The sequence below is a fragment of the Erithacus rubecula genome (assembly GCF_903797595.1).
Source record: "Erithacus rubecula genome assembly, chromosome: 18".
Taxonomy (NCBI): Eukaryota; Metazoa; Chordata; class Aves; order Passeriformes; family Muscicapidae; genus Erithacus; species Erithacus rubecula.
Window position 1 is genome coordinate 7,064,550 of NC_136670.1, and position 21,197 is coordinate 7,085,746.

A 21,197-nucleotide genomic window follows, 5' to 3' on the forward strand; every position below is an offset into this window, starting at 1 on the left:
TTGTTTTGGTATCAGCAGCTCCTGGTGATTCCATTTTGTGGGCTGTTAATAAGTTATTTTACTCCTGTAGAGTCTGTTGTTTGAAGCTCTTACTCTGATGCAAAACTCTTTTGAAAAGAGTAATGAGGCAACTACAAATGTCACCTCAAAAGCAGTGTTTTCATGGCTCTGAGCACTGAAGTGTGACTGGATGAACATCAGGCATTGCAGAAACAAACTGCATTGCTTTTGAAGTTGTTTTTTTCCCCTTTTTATATTTTTTAACTCTCTGCCCTAGAAAACTGCTTCAACAGAGATCTACTGTGGAATAAAACTACATTTACTGTAGGACCTTATGCTGAGCTGAGGGGGTCAGTCCCTCATGCTAACACTACCTTTCCCATTTTGTGGATCATGGACTATGTCTTGGAAGAAACTTTAAATACTGCCAGTAATCCTTAAGGTTTTGTGCCAGTTCATTGCTCAGCTCAGTTCTACAGAGGGTGAATATTGACAAAAGCTAAAGAGGTGTGAGTGGGTCTCTCATATGCCTAGGATCCATCCTGAACTCCTGCAGCAAGCCAAGATAAAGTGGAAGGAAATAGCAAAAACATGGGAGCTCTAAACCCAAACCCCCTGCTTTGGGACTGTTCTGGCAGCTCAGGTGGGACTCAAGTGTTCTCCCAGGGCCAGGAGGGAGGTGCTGTCCCTGCAGATCTCTCTGGGTGCTGGCTGAGGCACTGCCTGGGACTGAGCAGCTCCTTTCTCTGGCTGAGCTGGGAGCAACAGCTGCTTGTCCTCCCTCCTGAGGACAAGGAATGGGCACTGGCATGGGATGAGCATATGTGTGGCAGTGACTGCTTTCCTGGCACAGGTGGAGGGCGGGGACTCACCTGTCACCCAACCCCAGGGCAATTCACACACCTGCTGACAGTTCTGCTCAATTTATGTGCCTTGTGTTGCTTGTCTTGGGTAGATAATGGTGAGGGGGAAATGCTGTTGTGTGGCCTGGGGTTAATTCAATGGACTTGCAGAGATAGGTTTGATTTCTGTAGGTTATGTAATAAAATTGCAGGTTTATGTAATAAAATATGCAGTTTATGCTTCAATGGATTTTGGGGATGTTTTGAGATTTTCATTTGCAGTGTGAAAATGAGGTTTGTTTAATTCTTCTTACTGAGAGAAAGCTTCAGCTGGAATAGCAGGTTCTGGGTAGAGATCTGAGTCTGTGGCTCATGCCATTGACTTAATTTTTCAGTTTTGGAAAGTGAGCTAATCTCTGCCTCATCTGCTGCTTCTGGAGACTGCAGCTGATACCTGTGTGCAGTCCTGGCTGCTGTGAGGATTAGTCTGGAAAGCCCTGACAGGGTCAGTTCCTGACTATTTCTGTGATAGCATGAAAAGCCAATCTGGCCTCAGGAAAATTAAGTGATCCATGCAAACAGGATTTGTATCACACCTCCATCTCATTATCATGCCGAAGAAATGGAGAACATTAAGATGAGTCCAGAAATCAGTTCTATTATAATAAACTCTCCCTAAAAGGCTGTGGTAGTAAGTCCAATTTTCTTTGTTTTGCATGGCTGGGCAGGTGAGTTACTGAATTTCTAACGACAGGAGGAAATAGAGATGTTCAACAGGGTTCCCTGGAGCCTGTGGCCGTTGTCCTGACACGGTGTCAGCAGCACAGTGTGTGCTTTTACTCTGCTGGGGATTGCCCCAACCATGCAGTAGTTGCTCCTGGGGGGCAACATGGCACAGGCTCCTGGATGCCTCTGGCTTTAAGGAAAATGGTGCAGGTGTGCATGATGCAACTGGTTCCTTCTGTGCTGTTCTGGTCTTGGGACCGTGCTGCTTTTTGCTTATCTCTTTGTTTATTGATCAAAAAGAATTGTGTTCAGTCTGTGTCTCTTCTCATAAAAACTTTATCCTGTGTTCAATCTGTTTTTAAAAAAAGAGAAATTAGAACAGTCTTGTATTAGGAGAGCTTTTATGTGTATGCCAAATGGAGGAAGAGATTCCTTTAAGGGATTCTTTGGAATGGCTTTGCAGCAATGGCATCAGTATTTATTTAAAGCAGCTCTGAGGAGCTGGGCTGTGCTTGCCCTCTCTGCTTTGCTGCTGGGATGGTGTCAGGCTGGGCAACCCAAGCTGTGCTGTAAAACACAAAATCCACAGTGAGCTCTGAAGCCTGGGGCCTGATTACAGCTGCCTAAAGGCCAGCCTTGCTAAAGTGCTCCAGGACTGGATGAGGTTCCACACAGCTCTGCTGATGGGTTATTCCTGCCTGTCCCTTTGTGTGCAGTGGCTGAAGTGCCACCAGGCTGGGGGTCCTGGCACCCACTGTGCCTCCAGGTACTTAATTTCTCACAGGACATCCAATGCTCAATCTCTAGAGCACCAAATCTTCTGTTTGTATCTGATGGTTGTAGGAAAATATCCTCTTGTCTTTATTTTATAGCAGTATTGCTATTTACATAAGAGATAGTCTATAAAACCATGTTTGTTTTATTGTCTCTAAGGCAGTGTTCTGAATGTGACAAAATAATAAATACCCCGGTGAAAAAAAAAATCTCAATGTGACTTGCTGAGCTTTTATTTATTGCAGAAATTTATAATCCAAATTAAATTTGATAAAAGTAACTTCTCTGTAATGTATTTCTTCCTTTCTAAATGCTAGCATAAAGGTGTCAGTGCTGGTTAGCTACATTTTAAACACTGTCAGTGTTTAAAAATTATTTTACTCTAGGGAGCTTGTGAACAATTTAAATCCAAACTGCACGTATTTATGCTTTATGTACACTATGTAATTAGGAAAAAAGAAGGGGAAAATTTCTTAACCATCTTTATGGATGATCTGAGCCTGAAGATTGGGCCTGTGGTGTCTAACTGAGTGCACATTATCTACACTTGAATTTTGCCTGTGTTTATACAGATCATTATATTAGGATATTAGATTTGGGAGAAAAAACTCGGAAACAATTTCGCTTTTTCTGAGGCAGTGAAGCAACTCAAACCAGAAATATTTTGCAGCTGAAGACAGAAATGGCTTAGAGTTTTTCTATGTCTGTGAGGTTGCAGTATTCATGTGAGTGGCCAGCTGGGTTGGAAGCCACAGGAGAGAACCAGCCTGGTGTGTAGGAGGTGCCATGTTGTGATTGTGTGTTGTGAGCTGGTTGAACTCAGTGTCCCTTTAGTGTCTGTGATTGCAGGGAGTGGACAGAAATCTGCCTCTGGGTGGTTCTTGGCATAAATAGAGGGTAAGATTTTTAAATAACACTTCTGTGGTGTGACTTTTGAAATTTGGGGGTGGCTGTATGAGCATCTGCATTCCCAAAACCTTCCTGTTGCAGAGCTGAGGGTCAGGGTGTACCCCTGTCCATGAGGGTGCAGCAGCTCTCAGCACACGGTTGGATGTTGGCTTGAAATTCTTGAACAGTCTCAGTGAACTAAAAATGGAGAAAGCACAAATTCCTCCTGAATTAGAGAGTCTAGTGAAGCAATCATAGCAGGCTCGACAGGCTGTATATCCTCCTGCTCTTTCTCAGGATGGTTATTTGCAGCCGAGTTTTGCTCACTTGGAGAGTGTAATGAACTATAAAAGGATGTTTGTCCAATTCATCTTCATTTAAAAGCCTTCTCTTGTCTTAGATGTCAGTTTTACTTAGGAATGCTTAATTTGATAACCTGAGAATTAGTTCAGCCAGTTTCCAAAGGAGAATTCCTATCACTGGGGTGTTTTGCTTGTTTGCCCTCTATCAATAACAAAGTCTCTTTTTGAGTTCCTCAGCTACACCCTCCCTTTAAAAACAACAAAACCCATTTCTTAGTAAATATACTCTTACTCCTTTGTGACATGCATTAAAGGCAGCAGAGCTCTTGGAAGAAATATCTGCTGCAGAACCAGGTTCCCTGGGCATGGGGCAGCATGAAAGTGAAAAGGCAGCAGCAGAAGCATGGTTTGATAAGGAGTTATTGATATTAAGTGAGCACCCTCTGCTAGCCAGCAGAAGGTGTTTTTCTTTTGGTGGTCTTGAGGAGTGAGCACCCAGGGAAGGCATCAGTCTGTTTAAGCAGAACTTTATTATACCAATTTGTTATTTCACCATCACCCTCCGACAGGAACCTGTGATTTGAGTGAGCCATGATGCTGAGAACAGAGTTAAATTTATCTCAATTAAAGTGAGCGTGCTCTGTTGCAAGAACATCAGAAAAATAAACTTTCTCAGTTAATAGAAAAAATTTTGTTTTACATTCAGCTTGATGGCTGGATCCAGCTCACCGTGGCTATTGCATGTGCAGCTTTTCCAACCCTCCCAGGCCCCCCTTCACCCATCCATAAAATTGGTGTTTCTGGCTTGCTCTCAGTATTTTAGGGTAAGATTTTTCTTGACAAAATGCAGTGATAAGTGGGTTACTCTTCTGAAATGTAGATTATTAATGCATGTGAAAACAAATCAAGTTAACAGATGCAACACCACTGGAATAGCATGTCCCAGTGGCACCTGTAATACTGGGATGGGCCAGTGGCTTCATCCAGGTTTCCCAGCACCCCTGAAGCCACACAGCCTAGGAGGGGTAGAAGTATCTCAAAGAGCTGGCTTGCTTTTTTCTAGTATTTTCCTGCTTCTAGTTAGAAACTACAATTTATCTTATGCATTCTTTACAAGACAGAAGGCTCTTAAATGTGTTCTGCTGGGTTCACCAGATCATCCTGCTTGGCCTCTAACTGGCTGCTGTCCCTGGCATCCAGAACTGCCTGCTATCCCCTTCCTGCAGGATGATGATTGCCTCCTCTTCCTCACTGTTGAGCTTCCTCCCCTGCCAGGCAGATGTCCATTATAATGAGATGTAAAAAGAAAAAAAATAAAAAGCAAAAGGTGGGGATAATAAAGCCAGAGGAGTGTAGTGTTACAGCTTGATTTGACAGGACCTCCTGCTGGTGCAGCTGCCAGTGCCAGCCATGGAATAGATTAATCTGTATTCCAGCACGCCGAGCTGAAGTCAAGATCGATCTAATTAGGGTGTTTTAAACACTGCTTGCATGCTGAAGTCTCTGCTGTCTGGAAGGGAAAGGCTCCCAAGAGCTTGAGGTGATGCTGGGCTAAGCAGGACCCTGGTGCTGCTGCAGGAAGCACATGGGCTATGACCTAGAGCCAGGGATGTGTCTGGGATGGTGCCTTGCAGGATTGGGATCCTGGGGAGGGGCAGGGCTTGCAGGTGAGCCAGCTGTGGGGCAGCAGCAGTGCTACTGGCTGATGAGAGAGAAGCTTCCCATCTTCCATGAATTTAGGGGATGTTTGCATGAAAAAAGTTGTTCTTGATGCATAGTAGCTGCCAGCTGGTACCTGTTACTTCTGTGAAGACACCTTTGTGGTGCTTCAGCACAGCTCGGTTTGGTGTTTGCTGCTCAAAGAAATCACATTTAGTCATTCTTTGAAATAGGGCTTGTCTGCAACCTCTGCCTCTGGCCTTGTCTGTGCCCTCCTGGAAGTGATGCATTTTGTGCAGGTGTTGTGGACTTTGGCTAAGTGTTACATTCCTATGGAGAAGCTACTAGAATATTCTGTAGAAGGGAGGCTGCCTGTGGCTTCACCCCAGGGCAATGCACAGTTCATGGCCTCTGTCTGCACTGAGATCAAAGCCAGACAGCTGCAGGTTCTGCCTTCTGGGGACTGTGAACAGCATCAGCTACTCACCATTTCCCAAAGGAGATCCAACCCTGAGTAAATATTGTGACTGCAACTTTTGAAATGTTGCATGTGTGTGATGGAGATTGGGTCAGTCCATTTTTAAATGGTGAGACCTCATCTTTGGGAATCTGTACCCCAAGGTTAGTGTTCCTCCCTTCCCATGGCTGTGCAAACACTTTAATCCACTGAATCATGGACCCAGCCTCTCATTCCATCAAGCTTTGCCCTCATTTTGGCCAGTGTCCTTGCCTGTGGATGTTGGTATTTATTGGGCCAGGATTTGCATTATCAGGCATAACCTTGATTTTGGGGTGCAGCATAAAGCATTCTAGTGTGTTATTTTTCAGGAAGCTGATAAAAAACCAGTTTAGATAGTTCAGAAATATTTCTGCAAAATATTTCTTTGATCATTTTAACCAGGCAACTGAATATTTCCTGGATTTTCTGCAGTGATATGTTGAAAGAATAACCTTGTTCTCAAAACCTCTGTGTCAGCTCCTTTAGACTTGTCAGTAGTTTTAAAGATTTTATTGATAAAATGGATAAATATCTGCATACAACCACCAAAGCAAAAATGATGGCTAAAATACATTTCCTAGTAAAGGAATATTGGAAAAAAGCAATGAAGACAGATCATTGGTGAGAACACTGCTACTAAAATGCTGCATCAACACTTCCAAAAAAAGAAGGTTGGGGGAAAAAAATAGTGTGACATACAGAATGCTGACTTCTTCCTTAACCAGCAGAGCATATGTTGGCATATATGGGGGGGGGGGGAACAATCTTCATTTTGTCGAATTTTTTTCTCCTTAAGAAAATGGGATCTTGCAAGAACTCGAAGGTTTTTAATGTCAGCACTGAATTTGGTGTAGTTTTTGTGCCGCCCCGGAGCCATCCTTCACCCGCTGCCGTCGGGATGACGGAGCCGCCGCCCGATAAACCTGTTATCTGCTGCTCCTCCTGCCGGCGCCCTCCCAATCTCCTTGCAACGTGAAAAATTGACACCACCTCAGGCAGAAATCTGTTTCCAAAAGGAAGCTCCATTTATAAGCTGCTAATGAAATGGGGGGTGTGAGCGTGTGCCTGTGCAGCCTCTGCTCGCGCTGCCCTTGTGCAGGATGAGGATAACGCGTGCAGCAGGGAGCACAGGCACCCCTGGCCAGGCAGCCTCTGTGCCTCCACCCTCCAGGGCCTGGGCATTGGAGCAGGGGCTCCCAGCAGACATGGTGGTGTCACTCATTCTTTGTGCTGGACTGTTATATCAGGGCTACTCGTGGCTCTGGGCTGGGCAGTGCATGGTGTGTCAGCAATGAGATGGTGATCCCTCTCCTCTGCACGCTGTGTTTCCCCCTCTGGAAATGTCAAATCCCTCTCCTCTGCACCCTGTGTTTCCCCCTCTGGAAATGTCAAATCCCTCTCCTCTGCACGTTGTGTTTCCCCCTCTGAAAATATCAAATCTTGAGGCCCCATTTTTCCCCACCACCATGGGTGAGGAAGTGTTTATGGCCATAAATTTTCATCAGTGAGGACATCTTGGAGAAGCTGGGGTGGCTAAGCCACCAGGTGTGTGTGTTTAATGCAGTCATGCAGGTGGGAAATAGTACTGACTGTTTTGGGAAAGGAAAAAGATTCAAGCCCTTCTCCTTTGCTTTGCACTGCTGTGGTTGTGCTCGAGGTGAGTGGCTCAGTCACTTCTCAGAGTGGTGGGACATTGACATAGGTGTCTTCTTTGTGCTTGCAGCCTTGACTTTTTAACTGTCTCCTTGGTTTGTGCTGAAAAATATGACCCCCTAGTGTAATTCAGAAGACTGTAAACATGTTTATTTGATAGTTTCTGGTGTGTTGTGGCCCATTTTTATTCATTGATGGGATTTTCTGCAAATGTAAGTGGTTGGTTTGAGAATTTTTCCACTAGCTCATACCACTTCACTCTCTGCAGGAGTGCACTTATTCCCTTTCTCCAGCTCTCGTTTCAGTAGCTGTCCCTGATTTGGTGACTTGAGGGTCATTTGGGTGACAGTGCTGGCTTTGTCCAGGGTTCCTTTAGGCCCAAAGGAGGAGAAAATCAGAGTGGAACTTGTTCTCTGTGTAAGGTGCTTTAGGTCACTGAAGGAGAGGAGGAGGAGACCTCACTGGCTGGGCTGGAATGAGGAGCTACCTGTGCTCCCTGCAAATATGGCTTGTGGCTCTCACTGCTGCTCTGTTTCCCCTCACCATGATGGGAAGGAACCATGGTTCTGCTTATCAACAGCTACACGCTGGAGTGTTAATAGTAAATTTAATGGCATGTTACAGAGGGAAATAAGCTCCTCTTCCTGATCTCAGCATGCAATTTTCATTTTGTATTTCTAGAACATGTCTGTTCTATCCTGGCCTCCCTTCTGCGAAACCTGAGAGGGCAGCAGAGGACACGGTTACTGAATAAATTCACAGAGAATGACAGTGAGAAGGTGAGTGCTGAATGTGTGTCTCAGTCTCTGGGCTGTCAGGTTGGGAGGGTTCTTGCTCAGGGTGCCTGGTGCACTCGCTGAGTTATGAAAAGCCATCCTTGTACTTGCCTGCAGAGACTTCTGCTGTCACAGACCTTTGTTCTCTCATTCACATTGTAGCTACAAACTGCAAAACTGGACATTGAGTGCATGGCCTCCACATCCCCTGTGCTCTTGTTTTCTGTTGCTCTTGCATATGGTAGTAGCAGTTCTGTCCTGGGTTGTGTCTCTGCTGAAACCTGGCCGTAGAAGACAATCTGTGGCATTACATCGTGCTGGCTCTGAGATCAGGACAGCATGGAAAGGTGCCAGTGTGTCTGGTGAAGCTCTTTTGCAGAGAGTCTAGAGTTGCTGTGGTACATATTTAACATTCCCCACTCTTCTCCTAGACTGTTTCACTTTAGTGGTGTTTGCTCTGGGAAATTCTTCCCAAAATATTTACACGGTACTGGATAGATCAAAGCTTTGCAGAAAAGAAATAGCATTTGCAAACCAGGGATCCCAAAGGATTTGTAAATTCTGCCACTGGGAAAATACTGGTTCCTTAGTATTCCTCATTAGTGTGTTTTAAAGGTGTTTTTCATAACCTGTTCTACCAATTGTAGATAATTACTAGATAGGATTTTAGCTGCCCTAATGCAGTTCAGAGGAGAGTGGGGGAGCTGGAACATCCAGCACAGATAGACAAGTCCACTGGGGAAACCAGGAGCCTGGAGACCACAGCACAGAGAGTGAGCTGGGGACACGTGTCTGTCTGCTGCTGTTTCTGTGGCACTGATGGGACTGTGTTCCCATGCAGGATGACATCCAAACGCCTGCAGCCCCAGCGTGCTCATCCAACCAACACTTGTACCCTCCTTCTGTAACACCTTCCTTCCCACGAGGGACAGAGCTGCCTGTTGCTTTGTGAAGGCTGAAGCTGAGAGGAAAGCAAAATTGCATGAAGGATTAAAGATGATAGTGTTGTTCTTTTTTCTTGCTTATGTCTCTCTCTTCTGCCCTTGCAGGTTGATAGGCTGATGGAGCTGTATTTTAAGTACCTGGATGCAATGCAGGCAGCTGATAAGAAGATTGATGGGGAGAAACATGTATGTATTGCTTAAGTTTTGCCAGTTCATGTCTGTAACACCTCTGTACAGCCATGTCATCTGCACTTGTGGCTCAGTCACTGTTCTTAGGTGTGCCCTCATAGCTGTGCTGTTGCCTCTTGATTCCTATTGCCTCACTTTCCTAGTCCCAGGTAACCTCAGATAAAGTGGGCCAAGAATTTCTCTACAAGTGCTTCTGGCTGTCTCTCAGAGTGAATTTTACTAGAAGTACCTAAGTCTGTGCTTCAATTTGCCTTCGCTTTTACCTGGCTGCAGTCCTGCTTGGTTTGGCAGATGGAGAGCAGGTGAAATGCAGAGAGACAATTACATGATAATGTGTGAGGCCTCCTACCCTGGTCTGCAGAGTTGTGATCAGCAGCGAGAAAGTGTCTGTGTTGATGAGTTGGCTGAGGTGCAGTGAGGGCTGTGTGCTCTCTGCACACCAGCAGCAAATGTTTGAGTGACACGAGCCTTGGTAGCGCACAGCACTTTCTTGGAACTGAAGCTGGAACAGACCTTTTGAAAGGGAAGGAGCGGCTGGAGTCAGGAAGCAGCTTGCAGAGCTGTTAGCGAGCTTGGCCAGCTTCCCACAAGATTATCTGTATCAGTGCTGGGGAGGGTGTGAGATTGATTAGCACCGATGGAGAGCAATGGCTGCAGCTGCCGTCGCGCTCCGCGTGCCACGGGCAGCAGCCCCCCACCAGGCCCCAACAAACAGCTGCCTGCCCGCTGCCAGGGCTGCTTCTCTGGGCACTGCCAAACATTCCGAGGGCATCAGAGCACTGCTGCTGCTCAAAGAGGCACGGGAGTGAGTGATGAATGGAGCTGCTTTTGCTGCCAGCACTCAGGCTCCATATGGACAGCGGCAGCGTCACCACTGAGCGGTGGCCTGGAGGAAAACAGCATTTACCCTTTCGTGCTTTCCTTCCATGCTCTGTCCTTCCTCCTCAGAACAGGGCAAGAAATTATTTATTCTTTACGTTTTGGTGTTGGTGGGGGGGTTTTAGAACTCAAAAACCAGAATGGATTTTTTCAGCTGAAGCCTTGTAGTGTGTTGAAGCTGCATGTACAGAGCCCTAAAATACTACGTGCAGAGTGAGGGTATGTGCCCTTTACCTAGAAACATCCTGGAGCAGGCTGCAGACATTAACATCTGCAGCAAACAGCCAGCACAAACCAGGAGTGGAGGGAATTTGTTTGTGAAGAAGCTTTTGTGGAAGCTTTTCAATTGATAATATTAACTCATTTGTGTCTACTAAATACACAAGAAAAGTAAAACCAGGGAATGTCAGATTCTCCTCCTGTATCCAAAATAAATGGACTACCATTCTTTACCTTCTATTAGAACTAATAATAGGATTTGGCAGAAGCGTCTCATGGGTGCAGCATATTGGCCACAACATGTATAAAATATGATGTTGATGTTCATTCCTAGCTTGGAGCACTTTTGGAGAATTATCGTTTGCTTTATTTTGTAGCATCATCATATGGCCAGTGGGATGTAGTCTCCTGAGGTCTGAAGTGCTCAAGTGTTTTCCCCACACAGAAATAGGCAAAAGCCATCATTCTGTCTATCACATCACAGCACTGTCTGGCTGTGACAGGATTTATGGGGCCCTTTAATGTTCCTTGTTGTGGCACATGAATCACTGAGGTGGATTGTATGAACACTTTAGAAACTGTGCTTTATCACTGGGGGGCTTTTGACCTTCCCCTTGCAGTAGAGGACATAGTACCCCCAAAATCTGGTATACAGATCCTCAGCTTTCTCCCTGCCCCATGGAAAAATGATACTTGGTGAGATTTTACAGGTTCAGCCTACACTGACGAGAGTGAGATCCGAGTGTGATGGACAGAGTATCCTGGTGTAAGTCTTGCTTTACAAGGAGTGAAAAGCTGCTTACACAAGGAATGACTGAGTGCTTTATCTTCAGTAGTGCAGCTGGCATAAGAAGCTCCTGCTCTTGCAATTCTCCTCCTTTTTATTTCTTTTAGCTTGGCTTATTTTAGTGATCTGGTTTATAGCTCTGCTTTTCAGTCCATGCCAGTGATGGTAGGGGAATAGTTGAGGGTGGAAGGGAGGGGAGGGATTTCAGCTGTTTTGAGGAGGAACAGTTGTAATAATTTGCACCCTGATCTAGACTGTGAAACAGGATAAGGTCATTGAGCCCCTTCTCAGTGTTACCCCCTTGTTTGCTCCAGTGGAATCTGTTCAGAAAGGTTCAGAGGTGATATCGTGGTGTTTATGCTAATTGCCATGGGAAACCCAGGAGCAAAGTCCATGAGAGCATTGTCTCCAACGCCTGATGCCTGTCTTAGCACTTTTCTCAGAGTTTTTAGTTAATGAAAATACCTTGTTCTCCTCTCAATTTCTTTAATTATTTCTGTAGGAAACAGTGCAACATCCTGTGGCCTTTACCTCTCTCTAAAATGAGATATAATTATGGGTGGCAGCAATAGCCCTGATGATCTCTAAAGATGGTAGGAAATGACAAGAGATAGTTTAATATTTTTATAGTTCCACAGAAAATTATGCTCATCAGGTTTATTCAATAAAATATTCTCACCAGACACTTTGTGCTATAATGACTTACAAATTACATGCTAATTGTGCTACAGCTCAGCCACTCCATCCTTGAAATGAAGAGGTAGAACTCCTAGGATGAGTGTGGTATCCACAGGTGGGGATTTGTGTCAGCCCATCCTTTCAGTTTGGTGTAGAAAGACCAAGTGCTGAGGGCAGGATGTGATGGCTGTGAGTCTGGCTCTTAGCCTGTGATCTGCAGGCCCCTCCTGAGCATGTCTTGCATGCCTCAGCTCTCACCAATGATACAGACAGAAAGTAGTAAGGGGAGAGACTCTATCCTTAGAGTGAAACACGTTGTGGTGGTTGTTTTGGTGCACAGCTATTTGGAACATGCTCATTTCTGTCCACCTGGCTTGGCCTTGCTATTCCATGTGGTGAGGATATAAAACCAGGATCCTGGAGGTATTCTTTGTTCTTGATCAGTACCCATTCCTGTGCTCTGGCCGGGTGTACAGGGCATGCTGGAAGGTGAGTGATAGATGAGGAGGGAAAAGGATGCAGAAATCTCTTCTAGAGCCCATGTGGAAAAATGTGATATTTGGTACAGCGTGGAACATCCATTGCATCTTTAGGCTTGGAGTCTCTACTTGACACCTCGAGGCCTGTCAGTCCTGCCTCATTAGTGTGAGAGAAGCTCATTTTAGCTTCACAGAAGCCCATCTTATTGCTGTCTTCTCCCATCAGCAAGGGGCATTTCAGTACATATTGCTGGCAGATTAGAAATGGCACCTGAGCGCTCATTTGGAGGTTAGTGACTGACAGCTTTGAAAGAGAGACCAAGTGGGAAAGGGGCTGCTTGGTACTGTACTGGAGGCAGATTAGCACTGAAGGGGTGGCTGTGGTTTAAAAAAAAAAAAAGAGGACTCTGAAAAGGCACCTTAAAACTGTACTTGTCTTCTAATTCATATCTGCTTAATTTACTGCACAAAATAATCTTCTCTGCCGAGAGGGGCTGTTGAGGCGCCACCGCTGTGTAATCAAGCGCGGCTGCTGGATCCTGCTCCTGTGATCACCCTGCTCAGATCAGAATACAGAGCAGACCCAGCCTTTGTTTCTTGCTCTGGAGATTCAGAGTCCTGGCCTGTGGATGTTTTCCTGCTCAGGAATTTAGCACTGTTGAGCAGAGCAGCCAATGAGCCTGTGTGCAGTGCGGAGTGGGAGCGGTGGTTCAGGAGTGAGTGTGTTGTGTTTTTTGAGTGGTTTTTTTGATAACTCAGTCAGTGTTCAGCTCTCTCACTAGCCAGACTCATCATTGTTTAGCTTTGGAGACCAGATTTGAGCCATTTGGCATGGATTTAGGGTGAGGGAAGTCACTCTCTGCACAAAATTGGATTTTTCTATTTGCTGGCAGGAGCTCACATGCAGGCTTTGCCCAGTCATGCCTGTGCCCATGATTCTGAGAACCTGGAGTAAATGACAGTCATGCACATGTAGGAGTCTTCAGGATCTGGTGCTAAAGCATCACATCTGAGTGTAGCCAAAGCAGTTGATTTCACAATGCAATTAAGAAGGCACTAGCTTCTAAACTTGATCTTTTACTGACAGACTGGATTTCTAGGAGGAAAGGAGAACTATTTCACTACCTAAGCTTTTCTCTCCCTTTCAAGAGGAAGTGAGAATCAGCTAAGTCACTCCATCAGATTTCTCTCCAAGGCGCATCCATTGCCTCCCTCCAGAGCTCATTTTCCTTCTTATGCCTAAAACCCCCAACTCACCATGAGGTGCTTGGGCTTGGCTTGACAGAACAGCAAAATTTGGCAGCCTCAGTCAGCTTTGGTGCTGGTGACCTTGTGTGTGCCCGGGGAGGCGCAGCCCGTGGAGCGTTGCAGGTACGGAGCTCGCAGGTGATGGCTCTAATGAGGAAATATCGCTCGGCTGCTGCGCCCACCTGCCAGACGGCTGCGGAATAAATCACAGAGCTGCAGAGAGCCCACGGGGCTGATGAGCTGCTTCCTTTGTTTAACAGCAAAACCACAAGACAAACCCCAAAATGCAGAAGGGGACAGAGTTGTTTGGGCCTGTCAGCCCCCGTGAGGATGGAGCGCAGGCAGGTCCTGGGGTCAGCTCGCTGCCAGGTGGCTGTTGTCAGTGTTCTGAAGAAGATGGGCTCTCTGGACATGAAGGATGGAATGGAATGGCCTCTTTCCTTCTTCCTCTGGCCTCCCTCTGGGCAGTCTCTCTGGTGAAACTCATGTATACAGAGGAAGGATGGATGGTGGGTCATCATTCCCATGGGAGTCAGCACTCTTTGGTTAAAAAACCCTGTCCCAGGTCTGCCCTGGCAGCACCCCTTAGAAACACAGCTGGAAGAGCCTGACTGGGCACATCAATGCTGTCCTTTTGCAGGATTTTCAGATGTATTTTCTCATCTATCAGTCAATAATGAAGCTAGAAGCCTGATAGGTCTTAGAGTGTGCTGGAGTCATGTTCTGCACTGCCAAACAGCACCCTCAGATGGCCAGTAAAAGAGCAGGTTTTGTTCCTGACAAGTTCTGACAAATAACTTGTAAATCACGGATATGTGATCTGTTCCACAGTCATACACTCTCACCCCTCAATGTAGAAATGTGATTTTTATGTTTAAATTAAAATTTTAACTTGCAGATGGACACACTTCACGACCAGCAAAGGCAAAACTTCTTCAAAATTGCATGAAATGTTTTGTGAATTTAAATGAATTATTAAAAACACTTCTTTGATGAGAAATACATGGCTGATAATGACTGGGGGAACAAAACAGTTCTTAAGAAACCACAAATATCACCTTTCCTGTGTGTGGCTCTGCAGGACATGGTGCGCCGAGGAGAGATCATAGACGATGACATGGAGGATGAATTCTATCTCCGCCGCCTGGACGCCGGGCTCTTTGTGCTGCAGCTCATCTGTTACATCATGGCAGAGATCTGCAATGCCAACGTTCCCCAGGTAAAGCTGTGCACAAGGTTGGCAGATCATCTGTGTTTCCACAGGCTCTAAATCCTTGCATATGCTGTGTTGAGTAATTGTTTCTCTAATTCCCTTTTGGGGAGGAAACCTCCTGTTTATTGCACTTGTGTCCATACAGCTCCATCAAGTTGCAGCAGAAGGGAGGGCATTACTGGGGACAGAAGCTGACTGTTGTCACTAAATTCATATAATCTGTGTGAGTGAGGTCAGGGTTTGAAATGGAAAGGCCGTGTTGATGCCATTGCTGAGAGAGCAGGGGAAGGGACCTGCTCTTGGGAGGTCTCAAAAAAGCACAGCTACGGCTTTTCTTGATATGTGCAAAATGCTGCATCTGCTTCTTCTGTGAATACATTGGGGTTTGTGAATGCATTCTGTGGCTTCTTCTTTCTGTGCCATGTGCCTTCCTGGGTGTTCCTGAGCAGAAGCTGAGGGCTGCCAAGACTGAGTTGGTTTTCAGGTGGTGGTCAGGTCTCTGCTTATCCCTCAACATGGGAAAAAGTGGGGACGTGCATGGACTTGTGTTGAAAATCTCTTCTCTCTCTTTCTCCCCATCAGATTCGTCAGAGAGTCCACCAGATCCTGAACATGAGAGGCAGCTCCATTAAAATTGTTCGACACATCCTGAAGGGTGAGTAGAGATATCTTGGTGCGAGTGTCTCATCGCTACCAGGGACAGCTTGGGCATCACTTTGCAGGATGAGCCTTCACATGTAATTTTCCTTGGATTCCTGAGCATCTCCAGGCAGCAGCTGAGCAGTGTTCTGAGTTCCTGGCAGGGCTGGAATCACCCTGGTTAGTGGTGTGCTTTGATTTGCCTCCAAGTTAGGACACTTGCTGTAGCTGCTGTCAGAGAGCAGCACGTCACTTCCATCAGCTCCAGCCTGGCTGGAATTCACTGCTGGCATTAACATGAGAGTAAATATTTAAGGGAAGTGTACATGCCTGCTAGAGAGAAGAATAGTGGAGTCTCATCTTTCATTAACATGGCCTTGCACTTTACCATCTGCACCATATTAGTACCTATGGTGTATTTGTCTTGTTCTTAGTGTCAGATTAATATGGATTATAGCATTAAAGTATCCTCCATAGCTTTAAAATGTAGCTGTTGTGATTTGCAATCCCAGTCTTAAAGCACTGCTTGTTATTTTTAATGCTCATGGTGAATTAGTGAAATGCCTGTTTGAGTTGTGGCCCTCCTCTCTGCCTGCTGTCCTTCAGCAGCAGCAGCCAGTGGAATTGGGGAAGAGTAGGACAGGATTCAGCTCTTCCCATGACCCCTTGGAGCTGAGAGGCTTAGTGGGAGCAGCAGGGAACCAGAGCTGCCCAGAGAAGATGCTTCCTTATGGAATACATCTGGTCAAGGGGCTGTGTTGTTTTCTGTGGGGAAAAGAAGTTTGGCAGCATTTCTGGGAGACTGAGCTGTGGGATGTCTTTCAATGTTTCTGCTTTCTTTGGGAGCAACACTGTTCTCCTGGGCTTTTCTTGCCCCCACTTCAACAATGGCAGGTACACAAAACTGGAGAACCTGTCCATTTTTTCCCTTCTCATGTGCAAGAAAAAAGGAATCAGTAGACTGGTTGGTATGACAGAACTAAGAGTGATTTTCTGGCAGTGTGAGATTACCTGCAGCTATAGGCAATCTCTTTGGCCCTTATCCTTAGCCATAAAGTGCAAGTTAATGCCTACTGGTGAGCAAGGGGTCTGCATAGGATGTCTTTTCTGATTTTAATGATGATATTTGAAAATTCCTGCCTCTAAAGTGCCCCTTTCCAATGTGGAGTACAGCACACATCCACGTTCAGATTCCCAGACTTGCCCTGGGCCGTGTGTCCCTGAGGGAGTTGTCTGCACACCTTGCTGGATTTGCACACCTCACAGTCACGGCTCTGGCTTGTTGGCTCACATACCAAGCTGAATTGGAGGGCAGCTGCATTAAAATTTCATCTGATTCTTTCTTTCCCAGACAGTGACTTGCATTGTGAAACTTTCTCCGAGGTTGTATCGGGTGTTGCAAGCTCAGGGTCGTGCTGGGTTGGTGTTCTCAGCAGCACCATGTTCCCTGCCTGAAGGGGCACATTGGCTTCTTAATAATGCAGGGATGGCTACAGAGCTGGGCTCTGACTTCAGCTCTCCCCAGCTCTTCTTACACTTGCCAGTTTTAGAGACAATATCCAAAACCTCAGTGATAAATTTCTCAGTGTGTTCTTCTGAAGTCTCTGCAGTGGGACCCGGGAGGCAGGAGCAGCACTGGGCTCAGCTGCAGTCTGGGCTCTGAAATTTGAGCATTTCAGTAGTTACAGACCTGTGTCCACATCCACAGTCAGCACAGACTCACCAGCCTGGAGCAGCAGCACCACCAGGGACATGCACCTGCTCCTCTGAAGGAGTCAGTTCCCTGGACACAGCAAAGGGGTTGGAACAGGGATTTGCACTCTGCAGTGTGCTGCTGGGGCCAGCAAAAGGCTTCCAAAACTTCACTGGAGTCAACTGCACAAGACTCTATTGCAGGTGACTGAGAGATCAGGAGCTTGAGCCTTGGCTGGAATGTTTCCAGGCTACTTCCCAACTTGTTCATAGGACAGATGAGGACTGGTTTATTTTTACTTTTTGTTCAGTGTTTTGCTCTTGTTGAGTTTTTATTTTCTATTTTTGCATACTAATTAGGTGCTCAGTTTTTAGTTTGATTTTTATGGCCTACATATTCTCCATGTTTCTCTGGCAACCTGACAGCTGATGGATCCCTTGGGGTGGCTCAGAATTACTTACGATGCAAGCAAGGAAGCGAGACTGCTTTCTTATGGTAGAGCTTTCAAGGGGGAGGAGTGAGCAGGGAATAACTGGAGGCTCATTAATGCATTTCTGCAGGCTGACCAGTCCTCCCACACTTCCTTTTTCTGGAAGATCAAGCATTTCTTGCAACAGGACAGTTAGTTTATGCTTTGGAAGGAAACAACTGAGCGGTGTGTACCTTGGCTGGGGAGATGTTTTGGGGATGGAGGCTGGATTTGGGATGGCAGCAGTGTCTGTGTCTTGGGGAGGTGCCTGGTCTCCATCTGTCATTGGGAATGAAGTGAGGCACAGGCCTCTCTGAAGTGATACTTGGCTGTGGAATGGCAAATCAACCTGTTCCTCACTGATCCAGAGGGACTAGCTATTGATCCTGGCTCCCTCGGGAGCTCTGTCAGAGCTGCTCCTGCAGAGGTCCCTCCCCTCACACCTGGTGTCAGGTGAGTGGGCACACTGGGAGCTGGGAATGTGGAATTGCACATTCCAGCCCAAACCTGTTAGCACAGGTAAACACAAAGGAAGGGTCAGTGTGCTCTGAGGATGGAGCTCAGTCTGGCTCATGGTGCCTCCATCTGTGCAGGCTCCAGAGCTTCCAATATCCATTACAAGCCTCAGTATTTCCCAATTGATTTTTACTGTTCTGTAACCATTGTATTTTGTCTAATGAAGCAGAAACCAATCTTGGGCCCTTTCCCTTTGTGTAGCTACAGCAGTGTGTAAGCTCTGGTTAACTGTTGGCAGGGGCAGCTTACATTTGTTTTTTTTTTTTTAGCGGTCTCAGTGAAGTGGTGGAATTTTAAATAAAAAAGCAAATATATAAAATCTCAGACAGAGATTTACTTTTTTAAGCCTGGTTCTGGGGGTTTTATCTGGTGCCTTCAAGCTGCTAATGCTTTAAATGAGCATTAACAGCTGTCATAACCCAGTAAACATTCTGCTTTGGAGTTGCTGGGGTTTTAGTATTACAAAGCCTAAATGTTTAGGAGGAGAAATGCTGAGCTTTTGGACAAGATAAGAAGAATTTGTGTCTTGTTTTTGTTTGAATGATCTCCTGGTACAAAGGAAGGGCAGTGTCATTAGTGGCACTCAGCAGCTCCCTGCTTGAGCCCTAGTCCAAGCAGTCTGGCCATCCTTACAGCAGAGCTGCTGGATGTGCCAGGCTTGGAGACTTTGTCTATTCCTCACCTGGGCTTGGAGAGGCCACTGCAGGTGGGAAGTGTTGCCCTTGGGCTGCAATAAACTCCAGCACTCACATCCACTGCAGCTGTTGCAGAGGCACTTACCCTGATGGGGCTCAGAAGGGGCTGCTGGGGACAGAGCTGGCTCTGCTACTGCTGCAGGGGACAGGGGAGCCTGAGCTGAGTGCCAGCCTTGGCTGGGAAGGGGCCTCCATCCCTGTGCACTGGGATTATCTCCTGCCTGAGGTTTGGATCCCCAGTGCAGCCCTCAGCCAAAGCAGGCACAGCACAGGGCTGGGCTGCTCAGCAATCAGCCCATACACAGGGAGCTACCAGGGGATCAGCCTTGTAGGAGCTTTCTGCTGCTTTTAAGAGCTGAGGAGAGGAGCTCCTCCATCAAGGGAAGGTGCTCTGACCTGGTCCCTTTGCTGGAACAGTGGGCAGCTCAGGTTCACCTGCAGCAAACCTCAGTGTTACTACCTGCTTATGTTACAGGTACTGGAGTGGTTTATAAATATTAAAAATATTTTTCCCAGAGGCTTGGCAAAGAACTCTACTGCTTTTACATGGAGAGAGAGAGAGAGTGTGTACACACAAGAGGGAAGACTCCCACATCAGCTAACTTCTGCCTGTCCTCACTGCTTTCAGTGCTCCTGTAACAAAGGCTTTGATGGAGCTCAGAGCATGTAGCTGTGCTAAATGTATAAATATTAAAGCAAACTTCCTTCAGCAACTTACCATTCAGTGCTGAATACAAGCTGTTCTGTTTGTTTGGAAGAAGGAAAAGAATGCAAGCAGGCAGAAGCAGGGAAGGGCTGTCTTAACTATCAGCCTGCTCCTGATTCCCTCAGATTTGTTCAGCTCCTTGCTTCCGCAGCTCAGAACCTGCTTTTCATTTTTTCTGTTCAAACCACCTTTGAAAATGCAGGTTCTGGTTGCAGGAAGGAGGGAGCTGGTAGGGCATGAGAGCTGCCAGCTCTAAATGAATATCAGCAAGGAGAGCTACAGAGGGAATGCTTAGTTCTGTGGTGTGCATGGATGGGCAAGACCATGGTCAGGGTCTGATGTCCTCTGCCTGATGGTAAGGTGTTGGGTTTGTAGTTAAATCTCAGCTGGTGGCTTCTCTTTTGTGTGGTAGAAGAGGTAGATTGAGGAATTGGGGTCTCCTTGGTAAAAATCCTCATTCAGGAAGCTAGGACAGCAGGCAGGTTAAACCCAGGACTGGGAATGGTTAACAGTTGTCACAGACCTGACTGACCTTCCCTGATGACACTCAGTGTCCAAAGGGACCTAGGAAGCCAGTGATTTGCAATGATTTATGGTACTGTTTGCATTTCTTGGGCATAATGCCATGATTCCTATGCCAGGGAATGGGTGCTCCTGATTGCTGGTGTCTGCTTGGGCCAGAGCAGGGAGTTCTCTGCCTCTGTCTGCCACAAAAGCTTTAATGAGCTTCAGCAGGTGTTTGTTATGCAAAGCGTTAACCCTGGGGATGGGCAGGAAAGCCATCAATGCTCCTTGCATTAATTCCCATTTGGCAGTTTGCAGTGCTGTGGGTGTAGATTGTGCTGTGATGGCTGCAGGAGCTGTTGCCCTGTGTTCCTGTTGCACTCAGAGCCGTGTCCCTCTGCTCTCTCCCTGCAGAGTACGCGGAGAACATCGGGGACGGGAAGAACCAGGAGTTTCGGGAGAGCGAGCAGAAGAGGATCCTGGATCTGCTGGAGAATTTCTGAGGGCCTGGGAGACACCTCTGTGTCTGCCCACAAGGACATGGCACCAGTTCTCCCTCCTTCTGCCCCTCCTCCAGCCTCTATTGCACCATCTAAGTGATGTTTCTATGAAACTGCTTCTAAATGGGATTTGGGAGATATTAAAGATAGTTTGCTTTTTTTTTAGTTCCTGGTTTGTTATTTGAACAATGTTCTGTGAGTGGGGCTACAGCTGCATACCCAGCACAAAGCCAACATGAAGTTCCCATCATTTTTATCTTTTTCCCCTTAAATCAAGCTGACAAGGATCAGTGTGAAACAATACAAATGTATGCGTGGCAGGGAGGGTAGAGAGGAAGCCTGGATGGCTTGTGAGACTGTTTGCAGGTTATTCCAGTCTGATTCATGGATGAAAATGTGCAGTCCTTGCTCTGACAGGAACCAGGGAGGCTGACATGGTGGTGTGTGTCCAGTTCATCCCTTCTTCAGTGGCAGAAGAGATTCAGGAATTGGCCACCTCAGCCATTCCTGTTAAATCCTCCCAAAGGTGAGTGAGAATTGAAAGTAGGTTCTGGCACAGACTGGTCACTGTTGTTCTTCTGAAGAGGAAAAAGAGGGAATGAGTCTGTTGGGCTTTTACCCAGAACTAGGAGTAAGGGGAGGTAAGCAGTGACGTGCCCAAATTCCATTGCCTTTCTTTCATAGTCAGCTTGGGTCTTGGCTTGCTTGTTCAGTAGAGAA

At 46.4% G+C, this 21,197-nt stretch overlaps 1 protein-coding gene across 1 annotated transcript in view; it reads left to right on the forward strand.

The window, feature by feature from the left end:
• CTNNBL1 (catenin beta like 1) overlaps window positions 1-20,642 on the forward strand; it is a 46,081-nt gene extending 25,439 nt beyond the window's left edge. The window contains exons 12-16 of the mRNA XM_079321602.1: window positions 8,025-8,122; window positions 9,169-9,249; window positions 14,624-14,761; window positions 15,338-15,410; window positions 20,392-20,642. Coding sequence (XP_079177728.1) covers window positions 8,025-8,122; window positions 9,169-9,249; window positions 14,624-14,761; window positions 15,338-15,410; window positions 20,392-20,480 — 479 coding nt within the window. The 3' untranslated portion in view covers window positions 20,481-20,642. The remainder of the gene's footprint in view (window positions 1-8,024; window positions 8,123-9,168; window positions 9,250-14,623; window positions 14,762-15,337; window positions 15,411-20,391) is intronic.
• The last annotated feature ends 555 nt before the right edge of the window (window positions 20,643-21,197 follow it).